We start from the raw sequence: 23,453 nt of genomic DNA on the forward strand, positions 1-23,453 counted from the left end.
TTCCGAAATGGTTGTGGTGAGAGCACAGAGGCAGATAACTCGAGATAATCGGGTTCCTTATTTCAGCAATGGGTGACACGAATTCAAACTAAAAATAGCCAGCCTACTGATCGATGAATCTTCAGTACATTGTGTTTACATATAATGTTACTACACACAATTTTGTGACCGCAGCAAAGGCTTTCGTCATAACCACCTGCATTCCTCCTTAGATATTGTTTGCATAAATAGCAAAATTCTCTCATTCATTATTTATCGACCTGCAATATTGTTTAAAGGTTTTAAAAAACCAGTGGCCAGGAGGGAATATTTTGAATGAAACCGCTTTCATATCCCAAACCTCCAGTCAAAGGCTAATCGCAAATGTTGTCAAAACTATCGAACATCAGAACTCGAAACCTCTGGTCATATATTGGTCTCCATTTTAACATTCCATGTGACTCTTTTGAGAAAGAAGAAAAAGAGTATATAATGTTTACTACACAATCCATATTGTTCTATTCTTTTAACAATTACCTAAACCAAACGTGTATTAAGCTCCTCACGCCCCCAAGAAAAAACAAACTTGACGTCCGGTGCCAATCTGCTGTTCGAGTACAGGTGAGGTATGTCGCTAGGGTGCTTAAGTCACGTACAAAATTAGCTTTGGAGAACTTGCCTGATCACGCCTCATATTGAAACATCAAGCAGTTTCACAAATCGATCGAAAATAAAAGTGACATAATCGATAAGCGGTTTACGATTCACTGTAATCAAACATTCTCTTTTCTGACCTTCCGTACCAGAGCTAAGGCAGTCATTGAACTAGCGGGTAAAATATTTCATTAACTAGTCAGCTTATACATGTTTGAACTAACAGTGCTTCCGCACGTACTGGTTAGTAAAGTGGCGTATCACGTAAGAGAATTGAACAATTCTTTATAGGATTCTAGATGATTTGAAATTCTATAAATTATTTGAACAATCTAGGGACGGAAGGGGTGGGGGTGGGGCTCGAGGGTTTCCTGAAACCGCTCATACATAAAAAACGTACAATCATTTGTTACTTGCAATTGGACCATCGTTTCATTCTTATGCACGCTATTTGGGTATTATGTGCACTTTGAGAAAATATACACATATACCTTTGCTTTGGTACCCTTTCAAGGAAAGTGCTTTTGAAATTTGAACCCCGGACACATGATTTGATGCACGGGTGTAGATCTTTATAACTTCTACATATCGCCTAACATGTCTGTACAGTTTTGATAACATCTATAAGTAATATGTCAGTCACACATTTCTTCATAGTCGTTTTCAACGGGAGCTTCCCGATCTGAAAGAAATAACTATTCTTATTAGAGGGCAAAGCCCTCTTCTAATCTCAGATACGTCAATTGTTAAAATCCGATCAGTCAAATGCTTTTTCTTTGTAGAAGAAAAGGTCGTCTAGATGCTTATTATTGTTTGTCCCCAAATGTTAAAAGTGCATTTGAGAGATACGGACCAAGTAAGTTTTCGCAGAAACTGACTGACACGTCAGATAGCCATCGTATATCACAATATTCTCAAGCTATCTTCGGCCTAATCATCGTACATCCGATAGGAAGGGTCGATATTAACTGAGCATTTTTTTAATTCGTGTACGCTGTCTTCCAATATACACATTATTATCTAGTACAAAAATCAATACCATAATTGATTTTTTGAGTTGACTTGTATTGACGAATTATCAGAGTCAAAGTCCTCCACCCAGTTTTCTATATCAAATGACATAAGAAATTCCTTGAAATGGATTAGTCACATGATCGTCATTCATAATAGTGCATTTAAAAGAGACCAGAGGTAGCCTGAGGAACGGAACGTTAAAAGACATTGATACATATTAATAACTGAATGAAGGATTCCAGTTATTTATGAAGATAATTTTACCATGGATGAATCGCTGAAACATCATAATCCGAATCCAGTTTTAACTGCCAATCTGATTTCACGGCTGTTTTTTGGGTAAGGTATATAAGCTGTCTTGTGTACAATTCAGCACTATCAAGTGTTTTACAATTATTCTTTATTAGCTTAATATAGTTATTTCTCGTAGAAACTGAACTCTCGGTTTGCTAGGAGCTTAATACACATATCAATTGGGTCATCACATTTTCGTTTCCACAGAATGACTGTAATAATTATTATTGGATCCCGGCTTTTGCAGCTTTCAAGGGGATATAAAATGAGCTTGAAATTTAGTATTCTACGTCATCATTTGTTGACAGTATGGATTTGATTGTTCATCCCACCCACCTCATTTCATTACAGCTCTCTCTCTCTCTCTCAGGGGTCGACTGAAAAGTGTGATTATCAGTAATTGCAATACGTCATTTTATTGCCAATGAAAAGGCATTGTTCATTTTTAGGAGCTGTTCGTATATGTTAAGGGGGACACGACCATGACAATGTCTAGCGGTAACGTTCGAAAACGTACTGGAATTCCTTAAAGGCAGATAATAAGTCAATTTTGGTGATCAAATATGTCGAAATGTCTTTGTTGTCAATACCCAACTAGAGAGATAACCAAATTTCCTTTCGGCAGAATAATTATATTCATAATATTATTGTCACTGATTTTCAATCATATTTGTTGTGCTGAATCATGTTAATTAGATCTGAGGTGATTCCGATCTACGTTATTATACGTCAAAATGTATGGACACTACTCCCCTAGACACCTACTTTCGTTTTCACATATTAAACGTGTGTTATAATAAGTGATGGTACTAATGAGTGAACACTAATGGTTAAATGAGATCAAGATCTGGAACAGAAAAGTTAAAGGTGCAACTCATTTGGGTTGAGTAAGATATTCAGACTTATGAAAGTGTTCATGAGTTACATGCGCATGTTATAAATCCGTTTCTTGTTATAACAAATGTGTCATGGAATAAGAAAATACAGTGCAGGCTACAAATCTAAAATGGCCAGTCTGTCAAAGGGAATAACATTATCTCATTTTGAGGCACTACTAGTGCAGTATGTACTGCATGTTTCGTTTGTCTCCTGAAAATGTGTTTCCCAAACTTGGAGTGTCGGGGACACAGCGTCGTCGGCTTTTTTGGATCCTACGTTTGACACTGCAGTACGTGATTTATACGTATGCACAGTACCACTACATGAAGTCTAAAGATAAAATAAAGTTTGTCTATTTATGTAATGGTACTAATACTTTATATTAAAGTAGTGGGACTTAATATGTAAGGAACATTAGAATCAAAACAAAATGTTAAATCTATGTAGGTGTGTCTTTGAAGAGCTGTAGCTGTTGCTATTAGAAATGTTTTGTTACATTTCAATAACATGTTTTTAGTTTTGGATGTTTAAAAACACGTGTGACTTTTCGTGTGACTCACATTAAGGTTAGAATGTATTAATTCATAATTTTAGTATCAGTCTAAAACTGGTGCAGTTATTTCATGTCTTTAAGGTATTGTAGAGTCATAGTTGGAGCCCTTTATTGGCATAAGAATGTTGGGGTGAAAATATATTTATAAACATATTTGCATTAGGCCTATGATAAAAAAAATAAAATCAGATTGTACTTCACGATTTCCATAGTAATGGCGTAGAGTACACAGTATGCAATCTTACTTTTTCATTTGGATTCCTTAAAACCCAAGATTTTGTTTTCTTGTTGATACTCATTAGGGCTTAAATATCTGTACTCATTATCTTGATGTATAAATAAAAGTACCGTTTACTCCACTCTACATGTCAGCACCATATAAAGCGACACATTTACAGTTGTGAGACTTTCCTTCTTTACATTTTAAGTTACAAATTGAAGTATATAAATGCACCAAGTTAATTTCGGACATTTCAGAATATTTAGCATTGTATAATTCGCAACAATTATTATCTTATTTCTTAAGTGCCATTTTATTTGTGAATCAAGAGAAAGTCTTATTCTCCGATTCTTGGATAAAAGACTAATACTGTTAATAAACAATGAACAAAACACATTTGAGACTACATTCAATGCACGATTGCACATGAAATTTGACTGAAGACGTAGTTATGACTGATTGCTTCAAAAAAGATGTCGGGAAAAGGTGGGGCTGGCCATGCATAAATAAAAATTACCCATTCTAAAGAAGACAATGCACTTTCATGCTTTCCTTCTCAGCCAGGATTTGCATCATGCAAGATATTTTAATGTAAGTGGAAATATAATTAAAGATGACTTCATTTCAGGTGGATGAATCCAATCTTCAAGACTGGTTATGACCGCAGCCTTGAAATTGAGGATATGTACAATGTTGTACCATCAGACCAGTCTGACGTGTTGGGATCAAAGCTTGAAAAGTGAGCACTGGCATTCGCCCTTTATCCTGTTGTAATCTAGAAAGATAAAATGGACAAACATACATATATATAAAGAATACATATCATATGGTGAATAACGGTCATATCAAGTGCACTAGATCCAACATGGGTTTGCATGTGTAAGGGGCTGATTAAGATAAATGAATCAAACTGACAACGAACAGTTCAAAATTAGTTCTTTACGTGCGTAAGCGATTTTATTTATTGTGTATTTCTCTAAATAAATTACAGAGCAAAGAGAAAAACAAAACAATGAAAACAATAAAAAGAATTGAAATTACAAACGTTTACATGACTATGTGTCATGGAAGTATCACCTGAAAAGTTTCAATCATACCCAGTTCTGTTGAACTGTGAGCTATATAAACTACAAGCTAGTGGTATTAATGTACAAAAGCAATAGTTTCATAAGTATTCTTACTGTATTGTGGTATAACCATAGACAATGATAACGATAATTATTTGGTTCTGTGATGACCATTACAATTTTATTACTATCAAGAACTAGAACTGTGTGTGTGGATGCGGATATAAATCTTCATGGTTTAAGTTGTGTGGTTCTGTATTCTACAAATGCCTATCCAATAAGGTTCCTTTTCTTACCATGTTTCAAAAGTCAAAAAGTTGCGGTTTTCAACAAATGAAGGTAGTATTATATGTATATCACTGAAAGTATAGTCAGGGAAAAATAAATTTTCTCAATCTGGACTTCTATCCACCGTCTTTGTCATCCAATCAAATCCGTGAAAAGAGGTCCTTTTGTCCATGTTTTTATTTTATTTTTAGCGACGGAAACCACAGATATCACAAATTACGTCTCGGTTTTGCATGTCTTGTTTGGACCATGTATGTTCAATTTTCATACCTTTTTGTCCCAGAGAATGGGTTGGTCTCTTTCATCTATGGTGTAACGACTCAATGGTCATAAACTAAGTAAAAGAAGGAAGCAAAGCCAGCATGTTTTGAAAAACATAACATTTAATTTAATTATAAAATGTATAAAATGAAAATATAGAGGAAAATACAGTATTATGAAGTGAATCCAAAATAATCCAAAAAAAGTTATATTCAAGACAAAAATAATTGAATGTTCCAAATATCTTTATGAGATCATTGAATGTATCAAGTGTCCTTGGCCAGAATTTCTTTGAAACATTCACACTAGTCCCAGAATAATATTCTATTCCAATGAGCACTTTGTAGTTCCAATGAATCATCATAACAAATGTCTACTCCCAAATTATCTAAACACATCAAACATATCAGCAGACTGATTTCAACAAATGGAATAAGAATATGAAAGAGGAATGAATTCAAGATAGAAATGAATTTCATTGCTCAGTTCTCTCTTGATATTGATCTTGAGGAGTCCATTATGACTGTATGTAGCAATATACCCTAAGTACTTAATTCTTCTAAGAACCCACCTAAACAATCCAACCAATGAGAAATCACCCCAAAGTTGTCTACCGGCCTCATTATTAGAAATCCAACATAAATGTACAGATGCTATGTAATCTAAACTCGTAATATCTTAAAATATTATTTTCCACCCAAGTACAAAATTTAGCTATGTAATATCTTTACTACATATGATAATTACAATGTATAGTCATGCATAAAAACTACAGATAACATAGGTACAGTCATGCACAAAGAGTTACTAAAAATAAAGATAAAAATAATATCACAAGGACTTGATGTGCCAGATTGGTCATGGCTTATGAGCGTTATTTGCTTTGCTGTGACTTGGATGCCCTCGAGGATTTTAGGTTAGCAGCGTCCTATTACTGGTTTCTTTGGGATGCGTAACTGTAGTATATCAAAAGATTCTAAGATGGGCCAGTGTTATTGGTGCTACGACTCAATGGTTTTAAACTAAGTAACATAAAAATAAGCAAAATCAACAAGTTAGGTAAGTTCAACAAATAATTTAAATCCGTGGAAAACAAAGTGAAAATTTAAAAGGAACGTACAGTGTTGTACATTAAATCACAATCACAAACATTCTAGTACAAGTCGAAAATTACAATGTGGCAAATGAATTACAGTATAAAATGTGCTTATGTTCCAGTAGTCATGGATGAGCTGAGGTACCAACAGTCTTGATATATCACAATTATATAATCCATAATGTCCTTGAATGAATTTACAATAATTCGAAAATAGTATTTGACGCAGAAAGTCAATGAACATTTTGTAATTCTGATGAATAATTTAAATATGTACACCCTCACAAATTATAACGAAACACAACTAAAGGTGACTCCACTTGACAGATATTAAACTAGGAATGACTAATTTTGATGTAAACAAAATTGTATAAATCCCCACCCGACCTGTGTTGCACTAATCTTTTTCTAAACATAACCATCATCTTAATGGACAATTACCAAACTGTAAGCAAGGTCAAGTATGTGTACTAAAATGTTAGCAAATTAACCTGACAAACATCTGGAAGACCAATGTTTTATTCCAACGAAAACACCAATGTCCCGAACTCAAAACGAAGTGAACATGTTGCGTACTAATGATCATTATCTTAAAATATAATAACGATTTGATCTATTTTGCAGCTGACTGGATGGTACATCATGATGCGTGGTATCTGATCAACCTTTTCCTTTTCTCTAAATTTAATAATTCATTTAGGTTTGTTTGTTAGCCTTTCATGTTGCCTTCGCTATCAGGTTTTTGTTGTAGCCTCAGCTGATCAATGCTCATATAAGTCTTAAGACCTTTTATAGAATGTTTCATCGTCGTTGCCAATTCTTCCTATCCTCAGTGCCTAGCTATGCTGGATGCTCTGAATGCAATGTCTTCTATGAATGCGGGATGGGAGTAGATTCTTACGTTTTATATCTGTGTTAAGCAGATGTCTGTGTGGAGATTCACCAGTCTGTGTTTCGTGTTCAGGAAATCATGGTTTGAGTAAGAGACGTCTGTCATTAATTTCATTGTAGGTTGAAATAGGTTTCCTTTTAGTATGAAGCCATGCATATTTTCTCTTTCATGCTGCCGCTTCAGTTCTATTTATTCAGTGAAGCATACCCTCTGGTATGGTGTAAGTTTCATCTATGCTAAATGTTTACCATCTTGTCTTAACCTAAAGATATTAGCACACTAGAGACCCATCTTTATAGTCATTACGTTTTCATTAATTTGGAAGTAATAATTTTTAATTTAATACAAAGTTGTTGCGTTTTTAAACCCACTTCAGACATTGCACAATACATGTGGCCATAGTTTCATTGATATAATGTTAACACATTTAATCATAACTGCGACTTGTGTTCTAAAACCAGAAAAGAAAAATGAATCTTAATAGATACACTGCCTTGAAGAACTAGTAAAGCAGATGCATAAATATGTATTACTGGCTTTTGTAATTCTTACTAGTATTATGATTTTCATGGTTATTATTTTCATTTCTGGAACAATAACGTATCTTGGATAAAATATACAGGTACACTAATTTATATTTAAAATAATGACGGTGATATTGGTCCTCCTTAGGTTAATGCATACTAGGTTGCGATTTATCAGTGGTGTTCAAACCAGTTAGATACGTCATTTAACATTACTTTCATTACGCACGGTCATATGTATTTCTGTAAGTACAATATTTTTGTTGTGTTAACTTTTTGTCTTGTCTCTGTTTTGTATTTGACATTCACCATGAATGAGAGTTGATAACACTTAAGCTAGGTAAAATGGTAGTTTGGCTCTGTGCGTTGTCGGTTTGCTATATTTAAAAAGACAGGTGAGAAGTTAAATCAACATGAATACTTAAAAAATTACTTGCGTGATAGACGACTGAAATAGACAAACGGAGCATATGAGTGCGCTTTGCTTGAGTCCTTTTGAAAATGAAATGCAAGCAACCTCACTGTTTTCTACTTTAGCCATAGTTGACTTGGTCTCTAAAGAATGAATTGAGCCATAGCATAAACTTACATAAAATAACGTTATTGTTTAAAATGATTCACATACTTCTGGCAGTTGATCCTTACTTAAAAGGTCACACTTGAGGAAGCATATATTACGACCAGTGACTCAATACATTGATCAGTTCTTGTTGAATTATAAAATGTCTTTTTTGATGAGATCAGCTACATTAAGAGACAAGTTGCAGGGTGGGTGTTCCCTGAAAAGTGACTTTATTGCAGCAAAATCTAACTTATTTTTCAATTTAACTTTCTGAAACATGATTCATTTTAAATTAATATTTTCATTGCTGCTAATATTACATGTATGATTTCAGAGTTGAAGGAAGGTAAGTAAACTTTCGGCAACCTTCGTGGACAGTTTTAGTTCCTAGTTGTGTTTGACATTGTCCAACCAGTGTTACGTACTTGCCGATGACATTGCAGGGATAATTAAATAACAAGTGATTATGAAATTCATGCTAATTATTAAAGGATTGCTTCAAGCTAAATGGACAAAAATTGTTTACATTATGCTGTATTTCGAAGCTCAATATGTTGGCTTTGCTAAATCTGCCCTAGAAAAGCACTCTTCCACATTTTGCAGATCGAGTGGGAATATTACATTAAATATTCAGTTTTAAATACTAGGAGTTGTTCTTTACCATTCTTAGAAATTGTTCTCAGCTCAAGTAAACCTAAAATATCTAATGTATCATACATACATTTAACACAATAAAGACGTTAGAAAACGCACCAGATTCGGATCGTAAACTAAGTTTAAGTCCGATTTTACTCAGTAATATCACATTCATATTTCAAATTGACATCTGTGGTTTTGTTTTGTTTTTGTCATATATATCTCTCAAGAAATTTATATTTGTTAGCGGCCAGATAAATCGTCCCTCTGGATTGCATTGCCTTTTGACACATGCATTTATGTTGCCGAGACCAAGAGCTAACACTCATGTGTCTGTCAGAACTTTTAGCACATACTTTGTGTCTAGTACGTGCTGATAGAAGAGCGGTTTATTTATATCTAAATGATTTATTTGTTTGCATTGTTTACGTTAAGTAAAATATATCCTGTGAGGCAACATGTACTGGTATTGAAAAGCATTTATTTCTCATTTAATATTAATTTTACATATCATCAATTGGATGAAAATTGCAGACTGGCCTTCATGTGTGTTTCTTGGCGTGATTGCTTTCTATGGATCAGTACAAACTGACTAAAATCAATTCATTTTTATACGATACATTTGATGATTTGTAAACAGAATGGTAAAATATATCTTAAAATTTCATTTAGATATGTTTACTATCCCATCCCCATGTTCTCCTGGGTTCATGTATAATCGTCAGTCTTTACTATAACATTAAATGTTATTAAGTGAAAATAGAGATCGACGGAACCATCAGATGTGCAGGCTTTAACATATTCTCTTTGCCATACGAGGGGAAATTGTATGGAATTATGCAAGTATCTTCATTAATATAATGTGATGCCTCAAACCTATTTCTTTCTTGTACCATATATATATATATATATATATATATATATATATATATATATATATATATATATATATATATATATATATATATATAGTCGGGATTCCGTTAATTCTTTGTAGAGAATGGACGATGGAGGTAGAGAGGTATGGTACAGGCGAAAAAAAACCAAGTCTTCTGAAATGTCTATTCAAAGTGTTTGGACTGAAATATATCTTGCTGGGACTGATCCTACTGCTAGAGGTGCGATGTTTCATTCGTTATAACCATTATGTATAAATTAAAAGAAAATAAATTTAGAAAGCTATGCAGCATTTGAAAGCCATGATTCAATAGTATTATTGTATGCCGTATAATAGGATGAGGTCAGATACGTTGATAAAGGTCATATAATATCGTTACAGGTAATGCATCCCTCACCTTAAGGAATTCGAGGGATTCATCTCTATAATAAAAACAAACACGATTATTTGTAACTTTCTTGCGTTATGTGTAGTTACAGATGTTTGTTTTCAAAGGGTATTGGTAAAAGTGTGACATAAAGAACTATATTTAAATGCTTCCAGTGCATAATGGACCTTTAAATGCGAGGCGGAGGCCATTGCGTTTCTAAACCTGTGAAACCGGTTGATGTACAAGATCAAAAAATGAAAATATGATCCCGTGACCTAATTTGCCATGTTTTAAATATTTTAGTGGCCCCAAAGCATGCGAGTGTTTATCAAGGAAGCAATAACAAGTAAATCTGTACACACTGTGCCCAATATTTCAAATCTTAACGAGTAACATCAGACAGAAAACTGTGACCTCAGCTGATACGGGATAGAAAACAAAAGTAATAGACCCCACACATTTGTAATGACCTTCCTACCCCATTTTATTCAGACAGGTACCAGAACAACGCATACTATTTTATTGTTACTTAACGGGTTATGAGGTAAAATAAAGCCCCATTTGATAAGACATTTTTTTTAATACAAAGAAAGAGAATAAAGGATTATCATAATCTTACAATTCAAAAGGAAGCAAAGAATGAGTAAAATAAATGAGAGCAATAGTTATGGTAAAATACGTTTCATAGTAACTTTTATCAATTAGTCTTATACATATGCCCGATTTTGGACTCTCCCTATTGCGACCCCAAGTTTCTGGAAATAGATGTTCCAGGTCTCCAATGCCAAAGACCTTCAAAGAGCTCTGGCATTTGATTTTTTTGTAAATTATTAATATATGTTTATGACCCACGGCTTGTAGGGCATCATGATCCAGATGGGTAACACCTTAACAGAATGAGGTGGAATCATGTCCAACAGATATGAGTTTTATTTGCTTTATTGAATATTTGTGAAAAATATATAGTACAAAGTATGTGCAAATCTTGCATGTACATATTTTCCAGACAAACCAGGCAAAGTCTGTGACACTCACCTAAAGTTAATAGTAGATGCTGTTTTGTGATGGTTGTTTCCAATACACATTTCAGTGAACTCGCCCATTTATAGAAACAAGACTTTGCCTATTATTATCTAATTACTACAACCTTTTATCGTGTTAGTCATCAGTCCAAGACTAATAATTCATTATCCATTTAGTAATTTTTAGATTTATAATAAAAATCAACTTGACCCGGGATGATATCTTTATCCAATTCCACTATAATAATAATAATAATAATAATAATAATAATAATAATGAGGACTTTGTATAGCGCCTAATCTTTAGAAGCTTTAAGCGCTTTACAACATTAGGCAACACCTATAAGATAAGAAACATATATAATGATATGATTATAAAAACAAAAACCATGAAATTAGAAGACATAAAATCACGCTGAGAATATTTAAGGTAGGAAACATTATTAGGTCTTTAAGTTTGTTCTTGCAGTCGAAATAAGTGAGTTTTTGAGAGCACTCTTGAATGTGATCACTGTGTCTTTGTGTCTAAGTTCAATGGGCAATTCATTCCACGTTGTTGGGCCCTGGTATGCAAACGAAGATTGTCACAAGAGGAGCGTAAGTATCTTGCTGGTGTATACACATGGGTGAAGTCCGATAGGTATGTTGGACTAGAGTCCGACAGTGAAACGTAGCACAGAGAACAAATTTTGTGTTTGATTCTGGATCGAATGGATAGCCACTGTAAGCTACAGAGCAGCAGGGAGGTGTGCTCTGATCGTGGTACTCTAAGTATTATCCGAGCAGCTGTGTTTTGAACTTTTTGAAGTTTCTGGAACAGATATTGAGATGAAACAGACATAACTGAGTTGCAATAGTCCAGTCTTGAAAGTACTAATGAACACACAAGTGTTTTAGTGGCATCAACTGCAAGATATTCGCGAATTGAGCTGATGCGTCTCAGCTCAAGACATGCAGCCTTGCATATGTTCATGACATGTTGGTGCAATGTGAGAGTACTGTCCAGAGTAACACCTAGGTTTTGTACTGATTGTGTGAATTTAAGGTTGGTGTTGCTGATATTTATTATTTGAGGTAAAGGATGTGAATGAGGATGTCTTTGTGTTGTAATCTTTCTTCTATCCAAAACAGAGAGGATGTCATTAAGTACTTTTAGAAGAGTAGTTTCAGTACTGTGGCAAAGGCGATATGCAGATTGTACATTGCTAAAAAGACTGTTTGAATTCAGATGAGATACAAGATGGGATAGAACAAACTTGTCTAAGATTTTTGACATGAATGCGAGATAAGAAACTGGGCGGTAGATCTTTAAATCGTTATGATCTAGTGTTGGTTTCTTCAGCAGAGGCTTTACAATGGCAGCTTTGAAAAATGGTGGGAATTCCCCGGATGAGAGAGAGGTATTAATAACATTATTGCTCGTTGTCTTTGACTTTAAGCATTTATGTGCATACTCTTGGGCTACCAGATCATAATTCATATTGTGGCACGTATACGGTCAATCATATCATATAGTTGTTGTATTTGGTATTTTGGCCTCAGTCCTTGCTTTATTTGCGCTTATCTGCGTCAATTTTCTGTGATTTCGCGGCATTTGCGTCATTGCTAGCGGAGTAGTTATTTTTGTGTTTCATCCCTTTAATTGTACCTGGTTTCAGGGTAAGTAGTTACTACCCCTATGTTGTTATTGTTACTTGTATTTTGATATATTCCTGTCAGTCTTCAATAATGCCTCAAGATGTTGACAAATGCTGACGTAAAAGGGCAGTGTGGGACAAACACTAGCTGTCTTGCAAGTCTATGCACGGACACTTGCCCCATTAGTTGTTTGTATCCCCATGAAGTTTGGGAAATGGCAGTAAGTTTCCGGGACTAATAAGGCAAGGAAAGGTCTCACCACTTAAGAATCTTCCCTGGAGGACCCTCTCCATTTCGAGGCAGGGCTATAACATTCTCAATTCAGGAACGTCACACTCTTCAACGAGCAATGTTCGGAGTTAAACATTTGCCACTCCTACAGGGAGTGGTCTCCGAGGGATGTAACCAAAGCACTTCCCAGCATATTGAAGTTGCCAGCCCAAAATTGTGATCCATCCTAATACAAGAGAAGTTCTGCTGTCATCTCTTCCTACTAGGGCTTGAATGAAAGCAAGATCTAACTCATTAGAATCAGGTTCTCTTAACAAAATCTCTCCAGTTAGGTCTCTATTATCTGACTGGTCATTTAACTGAATAATAGTTCAACAGGAGCAAATAATAATTCACTAGTCAGAGCGTAATGTGGTAGGTGATAGTCAGCGACGATAAGTCACTGGGAAATGTGTTGATGACACTCATAGAAGGGCTTTCATCCGTCATGCTTCAATTCAACAGACTTTGTGTTTTGATGACTGTTATGGGAACGTATTGGGTTAATAGCGCTCCCTTTCTTGGTGTTCCTGTTAAACTCCCACATAGCATAGGGACTACAAGTCACTATGGATGACTTTGTCATGGCCTTATGGATCAGCAGACTGGCACACCATAGATCATCCGACCACCTCAGGCCTCATAATAGAGCGAAATGGAGGGTGATCCTCACTTGCTGCCTCTGGTGCTTAGAGGGAGATACCAAATCCTCCACGAGGAAGTTGATAAACAGGCTAGTAGCATCTTCTCATGAATCGAGATTTAATGATGAGCCCCATCTGATTACAAGTTTCGTGCTTTATGATTCGTACAATCTGGGTGGAAGGCAAGCTGAAGCTATCTAGGAACGTTGTATTTCCTAAAGAAGGAACATGAGGGAATTAACAACTGTAACGTGCATGCTAAAAGTGCTACTTTAGCATTTTAATTGTAATGCTTTAAAATCAGCAAATACAAAATGCTAGAGGTGTAGTTATGAAGCATGCGTATTTATTCTTTTTTAAAAGCAATTATTGTTGCTTATTGTCATAGCTGATAACTGGTTCTATATGGAATACAAAGCGGCGCGTTTCTCAAAGCGCATAAAACAGGAAGTGTTATGAGTTTTCCATATTTAAAAATCACATCAGATTCATTTTATTTAATTTGTGCTGAGTGAAAGATTATGACACATCTAGAATATTAACCTTTGTAATCTTTAGATCAAGGGAACAAGTTGTCAAGAAGTGGTAAACAATTAACAAGGTGATTTGCTTTGAAGAAACTAGAAAATACCACAAAACTGCAATGAACATAAACATAATTAATTGTAAACGACTGATCCATGTTCGGAATATACAGGTTGCGGCTTTGTTTGCAGCAGATCAGTTCGGTGGATATACTAGACTTAATTAGCAAATGAGCCATGTTGGAGGACAGAAGCAAATCGAAATTGCAAATTTTCTACATTTATTTACATCCATTGGAGTAATTAGCACATTTACTGTGAAGCATAGACCAGCATCTGAGTTACCGCCAGTGGCTGTGCAATCAAAGCAAACAAACACAAAATCTCCACTAGGAACATGTTACCATAACAGCATATTTGTAGGCCAAGAAAGTAGCTGCTTCTGTGTATAATTACAATTTCTAATGGAAGCACAGAACTGTCTCGAAGAAAGTTTTCTGACTCAATGTTTGATGAATTTACAAGGAGGAAAAATAAAATATCTTATAAGATTTCTCATGAACTTGAGACATAGGTTTGGGAGGATATCTTGCAGGAAATAAATAAGAGTAAAATGTCATTTACTTTTCTGTTTGACGAAACAAAGAATAGCCGGGGAGAAAGTGTGACGTTTTGATTCGATTCAAGTTAAATGAGATTGGGATGTTATATTGTAGTTCGTCAAAGCTTTTCTGTTTGGCCATGATATAGTTTGGTTTCTTGTTTTTCTTTCATATTGTTCATATCACCTTCAGATAAAATGTTGGTATTTTTCGAGAATATAAACTGCAATTAGCTTTAAATCTGTTCAACTGGTTTACCTTATTACGCATTAGTCAGAATGAAGATTTCGTGAGTAGTCTATCTGAGATAGAAATTGTAGGTTGATCTAATTATAAGGCATGTTGATTGCAGGGGTTCACCTTTTAATCTGTCCTGATGTAAGGTGGTGTGGGATGCTGTGTATCATTACTTTATGAACGATTGAGTTGCAATATCAAGGGAAGAAATCTTTGAGAAACCTTGGACTAGGAATAAAAGCTACAGATGAATTTGTGAAAGTTTGACAATGTGGAAATCTATATGCAGATGTTCCTCTGACTATTTAAGAGATATTGGCTTTGTCAAGACTCGTTGACTCAGGTATTATGTGTGGAGGCATGCAAGATGCTGTAGAAATTCATGCTTAAGTTCATCAAGCGTGCTGTTATTGGTAACTTGAATCGGATAAAATCGACCCGGAGTGAATGCCATGACGCCAGTAAATAGTTTGAATCCGAAAGATACATAGATTGGAGTGGAATGTCGATAAGCATTGTAAAATTGGAATCTTAGTATGAGAAAATATTGGTATTAGGAGATAAGGAGGCATGAAAAGATGATGTCATTGGTAATTTGAATCAGATAAAATGATAGTCAAACAAACTGGGGATCGATGAAAGAGGAGTATAATCATGGAAGTTAAGCCAGTGAATCTTTCTATTGCGGAAAGGACCCGCATATGATGTCAGTGATCCGACAAGGCGTCTCCAACAAAATGCTTGATCGGTACCTATTTGGACTTTGAGAAGAGGAGAATTCGTCAGGAGATGCTGTGGCTCGTTACTGAACTATTCAGCTTTCTTAGGACTGAGAACTGTGGGTCTTTCTGAATAGCGGCATTTCTAACTGGTTTGGTTTATGACAATAGGAATCACTGGTCAGGCCATTTTGTGCCTTGAACTGTCTGTGACGGGAGATGCCGCTTGGGCTGGCTTTGTCATCATAGGATGTGCTGCAGTTCCAATATGTAATCTGCTTGCACTTTTGCGCTGCTTCTGTATTTCTCACCAGCTTTTAGTCTGTAACTTCAGTATGGATAAGATACCTTCAAGTGGAACGATCCTGCATGATATATTCCCCATACTTAGGTCAATGTTCAAGAGCTTCAAGGAGGATTTGAAGGAGTATTTGAAGAATGTCTTCTGAGCACTCTGAGTATGCTTTCTTTCATTCAGATCATCGTATAATATCTTCTTTAACCGATTTGACACCTTGCTTACCTTCTTAAGAAGAATGTGCATGCTTAGAATTTTGCTACCTTATTATCGTCATCATTTTATTCAAGCTGTTTAGGTAAAATTGGATCAACTTCTTAGCTTGGCATATGTACACTGTCTAGGTTTCATATGTATACTGCAGGGATTGTAACATCATAGCTTTTCCAACCTTAAATTTTGGTTGCAGACTATTCCCGCTTTAATCTCTCACATATGCGCATAGTCTGCTGAAGGCCAAGCTGGCTGGACAATTCTGGCATTGCTTTCATCATCGATGTGGAAAGGACGTGACAGTGTAATGCTCATTTAGGTGAGGTTATCCACTGCCCGTATTATTTAGCAATTTACTGTGAATGTAAGCTCTGTGCAAGGTTTTTCTGATTCACATTGATGCATCACCTGGTTTCTTGAGACTGATTGCGAGACCAACATAATCACAAGTTGAAGAGAAATAATCCATATTCTGTTGTATTTCAGGTTTGAATTTAGCATTCACTCATCTGTATGCATAATGTTACTTCATTATTCATTAGCTGTTATCAAATGGTGAATTTATCTCTTTATTGTCCTTCATTCCTTTTGTCAGGTCATCAAAAGTAAAGATTACCGTTAATGAGATTATAACTCAGAATAAACGCAAGCTTGATAATCAACCACATCTATCTCTTAATGTGAACTTTCTATGATGATGCTTGAAATTAAAACTATTTATATACAAAACGGTATTATTTTTCTCATCTACAGATCTATTAACATGTAATAGGATATATTTTGTTTTTGATAACATGGACTGGGTTTTTAATGTGAAAAAGAGAAGCAGAAAGCAAAATTATTTGTTGTTCGTACAATAAATAAAGCACAATTTGAAGATTACCTACCATATTTGATATTACTATACTTTTGGACTAGCTCAGATTTCGTAAGTTCAATGTTTTTGCACGGAGAGCATCAATTGCTTACAATTTATCCAGCCTTGATACCATACTAGGCAGTAGCTTTTAATTGTTTTCATTAGATAGGCTTGCAACATCTTAAAACCTTGGTAATGGATGTTCGTGCCTTTAGGGTAGTATCAACCAAGTACTCAACCTGGGGATTTATAAGATTCGTTCACAGTAATCGTTTAGTATCTTAAAACAATATTTTTCTATAATAAGAAATCACATGGATAGTAATATTCATTTTGCTAAATTTGGTAATTATTTGATTATAAGTGTAAGAGGGTTTTTTATTTTTATAGGTTTTGACTAAGTGATCTTGCCTGTTGGGTACATATCGGTGCCAGCTGTAGTCGCGATGGTGGTGTGGTATGAAGTGATTAACTAAACAATAGCGTAAGGTCACGTCATCCGCTTCAACATCATACTGATATTAAAATGTGCTAGTTAGATACAAGTTCTACACCATTTACAGTTAGAATACCTTGCGAATGGCATGCACTTAAAAGTCAGGGAAAAGCCCATCGAGTTCGTGGTTAAATAGTCATAGGCCATGTTTACTGTAACCGTAAGCGAAAAGAGTTTTCTGGATAAAATAATTCGGCTTTTGCTTATGTGCCTTCACTAGTGGCTATGGATGACTTGCACCTTGTATAAGAAAGACGCCTACTGATGTTGGTGTGAAACTGGGAAAGGTGAAAGTCATTCTGACTATTTGAGGAGAGCGTTTGCTCGAGGGCTGGGAAGGTCTATAGATTCGAGGTTCACAAGTTCAAAAGTCAAAAGTTATTTTGAGTCACAGGAAAAATGGACCTTTCAGAACAGCGTAATTTCAGAGTCAGTTCTATGACCATATGTTGTGATTGGCCGGTACTTAGGAAATTGAGTAATCCTATAATTTTCTAGCTTTAAAGGTGAAATGTCATGATTATGGTAAATCTGATACAAAAATAATGGTTTCTGCACAATTTAACATATGGTGTTCCCTTCGTGGTCCTTTTGTAATCGAGAGGTACATGGGTGAACACTTTCCATTGCAAATGAATACGCAATTAAAAATACCAAACATCTTAAAACCTGTGACCTCCTCTATATCTTCGTTTGTTTTTTATCTTTTGAAAGGAATCCCTCAAAGTAGGCCAGCCGTTGCTTCTGCGACAGTTGATCCACTACTTTATAGTGGAATCCGCTATGTCTCAGCAAGATGCCTATCTATATGCCATGGGAAACAGTATATGTGCCATTGGTTTAGTTGTTCTACATCATCCATACTTTTTTGGTGCACATTGGATGGGAATGAAAATGAGAGTGGCTTGTTGTTCAATGATATACAGAAAGGTAAGATGATATGCATGTATGTATCTAGCAGCAGGTAGTATTGGGAATTGGGTGAAATATTCAGATTCACGATTTGTTTTCCATTGGAAGTCAACTATTTATTTGAATTGGTTTGAGATATTTCATTTTTCATGCTTGGCAATGGTAAAGCTGTTTGCATGCTGCGAAGTTAAATTGATTATTAGATCATTTGAAGTCTAAAATACTGTTTGCATGCATGTTGTGATGAACAGTTTAAGAATATATTAACTGAAACCTGTTGTTTACATACTTTTGTCCTGCATGATTTTGATTTTGCAAGGTACTCAGTTTAAAACAACCCTGTAGTGATCTTTATTACAACTGAGTTTTCTTTAGCTTTTCATATGGGGCTCGGACCAGGGGGCTTCTTGAGCTGAATCTATGGGTCACTTCTTACTGCCAAGGTTCCTACCGATTAATTTGACATTTACTGTTTAATAGACTAATTTCCTTGTTCAGCACAATAATTAACATTTATATTAAATTCCTTTAAAATACTGCATTACTTTCATACTTTTGATTCTCTTTCATGGTAAACTGTTGATAAATGTTTTAATTTTTGTTATTCAAGATAGGAACGTCTACAGATAAAAATCCAAATAACCGCGTGCTTCAAATAAAGCATGGGTTGTTTTAACAAAATTGATGTACAGTTATGAAAACGAATCATTGGTTTCATTAGTGATGTTTGAGCCAAACTTTTTATTTGGGATTGTTAGCAACATTTTCTAATGCATTATTTATGCTTGGATGTCAGTGCTATCACTGAAAGTTTTAGAATTATATGCTAATGCAATGACATTTTGTCGTCGTCATTAATTGTATTTCAGTCATTTTCGGATTCACTAAATACATGGTATTTACATTTAGTTCAGAACGTATATATTTATCACCTTCATTACCCTAAGTATTCATAGACAGTATTTGTTTAATTTATTATGATTTGCTCACTCAAAAGTCTGTTGACTAAGCGATGTAATTATTTGTGCTGTACTTTGAGGAGATTCAATATTTTGATGGAACACAATATAATTATTTTAAATTATAATAAGGTAAATAACTGAAGAGCAATATAAATATCTTGGGTACATTGATAGAAAATAACTTAGAAGATTTATGGAGGGAACATAATATAGCAATCCAAATGTATACTCGGTGGAGACGTAATGCGGTGAAACAAGAGAGACTGGATTTTCTTGTTGTTTTTGAAAATTGATTTATCATTATTGAATATGTTAAGTGTTGAAACAGAATAGAGTACTGGTCGTTCTCTTATACAAGTGAAGATAGTTTTCTAAACGTGAAATGAAAATATAAACAGTCTGGAACCTTACTAATGCATCATGGATATATTCTGAATATCTACAAATAGCAAAAGAAGCTGTCTTATAAGATCGACATCAATTTATGTGAGGTGTACTATTATATACTAGTGATAATATGACTGTATCTCACTTCAAACCTGTTATAAATTATCAATTTTTCACTGAAATGTTTCAGTTCGAAATTAAGGGAACAAATATTTCCTATACATCTTTCAGTGAAAATAAATCGACAGGAAAATAAATTATTTGCGGGTATAAGGAGTTTTAAAGAGCGATGTGATGTGAATGAGCTACCACAAAAAGGAAGAAAGAGCAAGATTTTTGAAACTTAAATATTGGTGGAGAGATGGTTAGGCCTGGCGCTGTATGGATTGAAGGAGGAGACAAAATGACCAAATACAAGTGCATGAAGTTGGTCCTAGCGATCTTGAAAAATTATTTCATTTTTGTGTCAGTCATAATGTTTACTGCATCATTCCTTGACGAGTTCGATAGCATATATAGAAGCTGCAGATATGTTGCAAAGTGTGTGATGAAAAAGCTAGGACCCGATGAATTCACCACAGATTTAATAATCTCAGGTTTAAAATTATATAGGATAGTTTCAAGTGGAGATTCTTAACTATGAAAATAAAGTTGGTGAATTATCTTCCACACAGAAAGAAGGATTTATTATTTTGTATACAAAAGGCTTATAAACATAAAAAAAATGTATTCGAAATTGGAGACCCATTTCACTTCTGAATGAATCAAACAAAACTGATTCTGATTGCATTTAATCAGACTTAAAACTTTGTAACCAAAGTCAAACATAAGGATTAAACAGGGTTGCTAAAGATACTATAGAATGAAGAGGACATGAAACAAATTGAATGACCTAATGTTTCGCACCAAAACGAAATATTCCTTGACTACGTCTTTTAATCGACATTGCCCAGTTGCATGACCATTTATAATTTGTTTTTAATTTTGCACAAACAATCAATATATAAAACCTTTTTTTACTCGAACATCAAATATTGTTAAATAATGATGGCTATAACATTAATTAGTTTGGTGTCCCAGGATGGTGTAATCAGCAGGATCCGCACTCGTATATTTTTTGAGTGGGCAGAGATGTTAGAACATATGATTGAAAAACATAAAAACTTACTGGCATATATTCTGATGACATGACTCATACTCTTGATAGTTCATAGACTTCTCTGATATCTGATTTGCTTCTTTCATATCAATATTTGAAATGTTCTGGCCTCAGCATAAAAATTTGAAGAACAAAATATAGTTTGCAATCGGAGGTAGAAATGCCAGTTATATGAATTATTGTCCAGAATATAAACTTAATTGGAGATGTAATCAGTTATAATTTGATGTGAAATGGTTTTTACTGACTTTGGAAAAGTACAGCCCATGTAACATTTGCGAAATTAAGGATCTGCTAATTCAGTGAATAAACGTTTTTGGAAAGATCAGTGAACCGCAATTTAGCTTTTTTTAAAATTAATCGTCGATTATCCAGTCAATCTTACATATGATCCTAATTAACTAAATACACGTTTTCACAAGCTTTATGGCATGGGTAAAAGGTCAAAATCAAATTAAAAATTACTGTATAGGATTCTCCTAAGGTAGTGGTATGATTTATATGTTTAATGGTGTGCATGCTTTACATGTGCATGACTTAGAAGAGTGTTTTCTGAGGTGTCTATATGAAAAAGTCCCTTACAAATTTTAGAATCACATATTGATCTATTTTTTATTTGAAATAAAATAAAATCTCAAAAACATCTCAGTAATTGTGTGCAAACATCCGAGCCTGAGGCTGTATGACTATTAAGTATCTCAGGTTATAAATTGTACACAAATCTGAGCACCAGGTTGATTGGCTACTAAAGGCACAATATTGCAGAGTGTATGTAACTGTAAGAATCGTAAAGATCACAAAACTTAGTTAATGTGGCAAATTATAAGATGAAATAATGCACAAAAATCCTAGGGATTGTTAAGGTTTGATCAGGTAATTGTTAAATAAATGATGTAAAATAATATTTGTATGGGGGACACTTAATTGAACCTTATGGGTCAAGAACTGCTACGGAAATCTTACGTGACCACATAAAAGGTTATCTCATCGTCTGGTGGATGGTTATGAGTCACGCGGTTGTAATTTAAATATCTTGAGAAAACAAAAATGGCATAAGCCCGAGGATGTAAAGACCTCAAGTTTGCCTGCCTTAGTCGCGTTCCGAAAAGAAACGTCGAAAAGTTGCCATAGAAACCGAATGGAGCCTATCACCTTGGGGATCATTTTGGTTGATGGAGAGGATTGATGAAGACGTTGAAACTGTCATTCGAGACTGGAACGCCGAAGATTGTGTTGGACAGGTAGGCCAATGTCTACTTTATACAATGTTCTTAACTTGTCATATGCATTTTTGCTGTATATAAAAGCACAATTATATTGATTGTTATTATCAATGAACAAGGGTTTGATTTGCTTCGTAAGATTCCAAAACTCTTTATGATCGTATGTTCGATATTTCATTCGATCATTGTATTGTGTGTGGAAAGGGGTATCTAAAAGCGTTCCCAGTTCATTTGTATCATTTGTATCAATGTATATTACCTTCGAGACACTGGTTCTTTAAATTACGTAAGAAAACTTGCAGACATGTACAGCTGTTCTCTCTCTCTCTCTCTCTCTCTCTCTCTCACACACACACACACACACACACACACACACACACACTTTTGGAGTAATGGGAAAAACACATTGCTTGGACAAAAGGTTCATAACCTGTACTTGTAAATGTGAAGAACAAATAATACATGTTTGACGTTGAATGTTTCATGGGATTTTCTAGATCTGATTATAAAACTGATTCTGTAAATGTTTCATCTCTCATAGTGATGATAGGCTGGATGCTACGGTTTATTGTATATCTTTCAACTACTTGTAAGTTATAAAGCATTGAAACGACAACAATCATGAAAGTATCTCTATTCATGGTAGGAATTGATGTTATAGTGCTTTCAGAGTTTAAAGACTGGCAAGTTGCCATTGTTATGTTATTAGTTATTGGTTTGAGCTGCAATCAAGGTAGTTTTATTTATATGGAAAAAATTCAGATTTGTTACCATAATGTACTCTTGCTAAAATTAAGTAAATTAGTTTTAAGTGTCGACCTGATTAATACAGAACAGAAAAATAGATTTAAATTATAAATTATAAACAAATGAAAATTTATTTCATTTTTAAGTTACAAAGTTACAAAAAGTGAAGCAACAGATGCACCCAAGCATGCAGAATAAATGTCCACTAGATCAACATGCTTCGCATGAACGTCTGGACCAGTCCGTTTGCAATACATAGAGAGAAAGACACACCGAGTGTCTAAACTCTTGGCTATTGAGTGAGGAAGGTAATAATTATAATTTCTTATTAATTGATTATTTTTGGTTGCTAAA

The 23,453-nt window shown here is 34.7% G+C and overlaps 1 protein-coding gene across 1 annotated transcript in view; it reads left to right on the forward strand.

Annotated features, from left to right (window-relative positions):
* The first annotated feature begins 1,589 nt into the window (after nucleotides 1-1,589).
* The window catches only part of LOC149800036 (ATP-binding cassette sub-family C member 4-like), a 143,292-nt gene continuing 121,428 nt past the window's right edge, over nucleotides 1,590-23,453 (forward strand). The window contains exons 1-4 of the mRNA XM_089959559.1: nucleotides 1,590-1,986; nucleotides 4,222-4,332; nucleotides 9,917-10,037; nucleotides 18,424-18,639. Of these exons, the coding sequence (XP_089815685.1) occupies nucleotides 1,913-1,986; nucleotides 4,222-4,332; nucleotides 9,917-10,037; nucleotides 18,424-18,639 (522 nt within the window). The 5' untranslated portion in view covers nucleotides 1,590-1,912. The remainder of the gene's footprint in view (nucleotides 1,987-4,221; nucleotides 4,333-9,916; nucleotides 10,038-18,423; nucleotides 18,640-23,453) is intronic.

This window comes from Sinohyriopsis cumingii, chromosome 5 (genome assembly GCF_028554795.1).
Source record: "Sinohyriopsis cumingii isolate HCF-2022 chromosome 5, ASM2855479v2, whole genome shotgun sequence".
In the NCBI taxonomy this organism is placed as follows: domain Eukaryota; kingdom Metazoa; phylum Mollusca; class Bivalvia; order Unionida; family Unionidae; genus Sinohyriopsis; species Sinohyriopsis cumingii.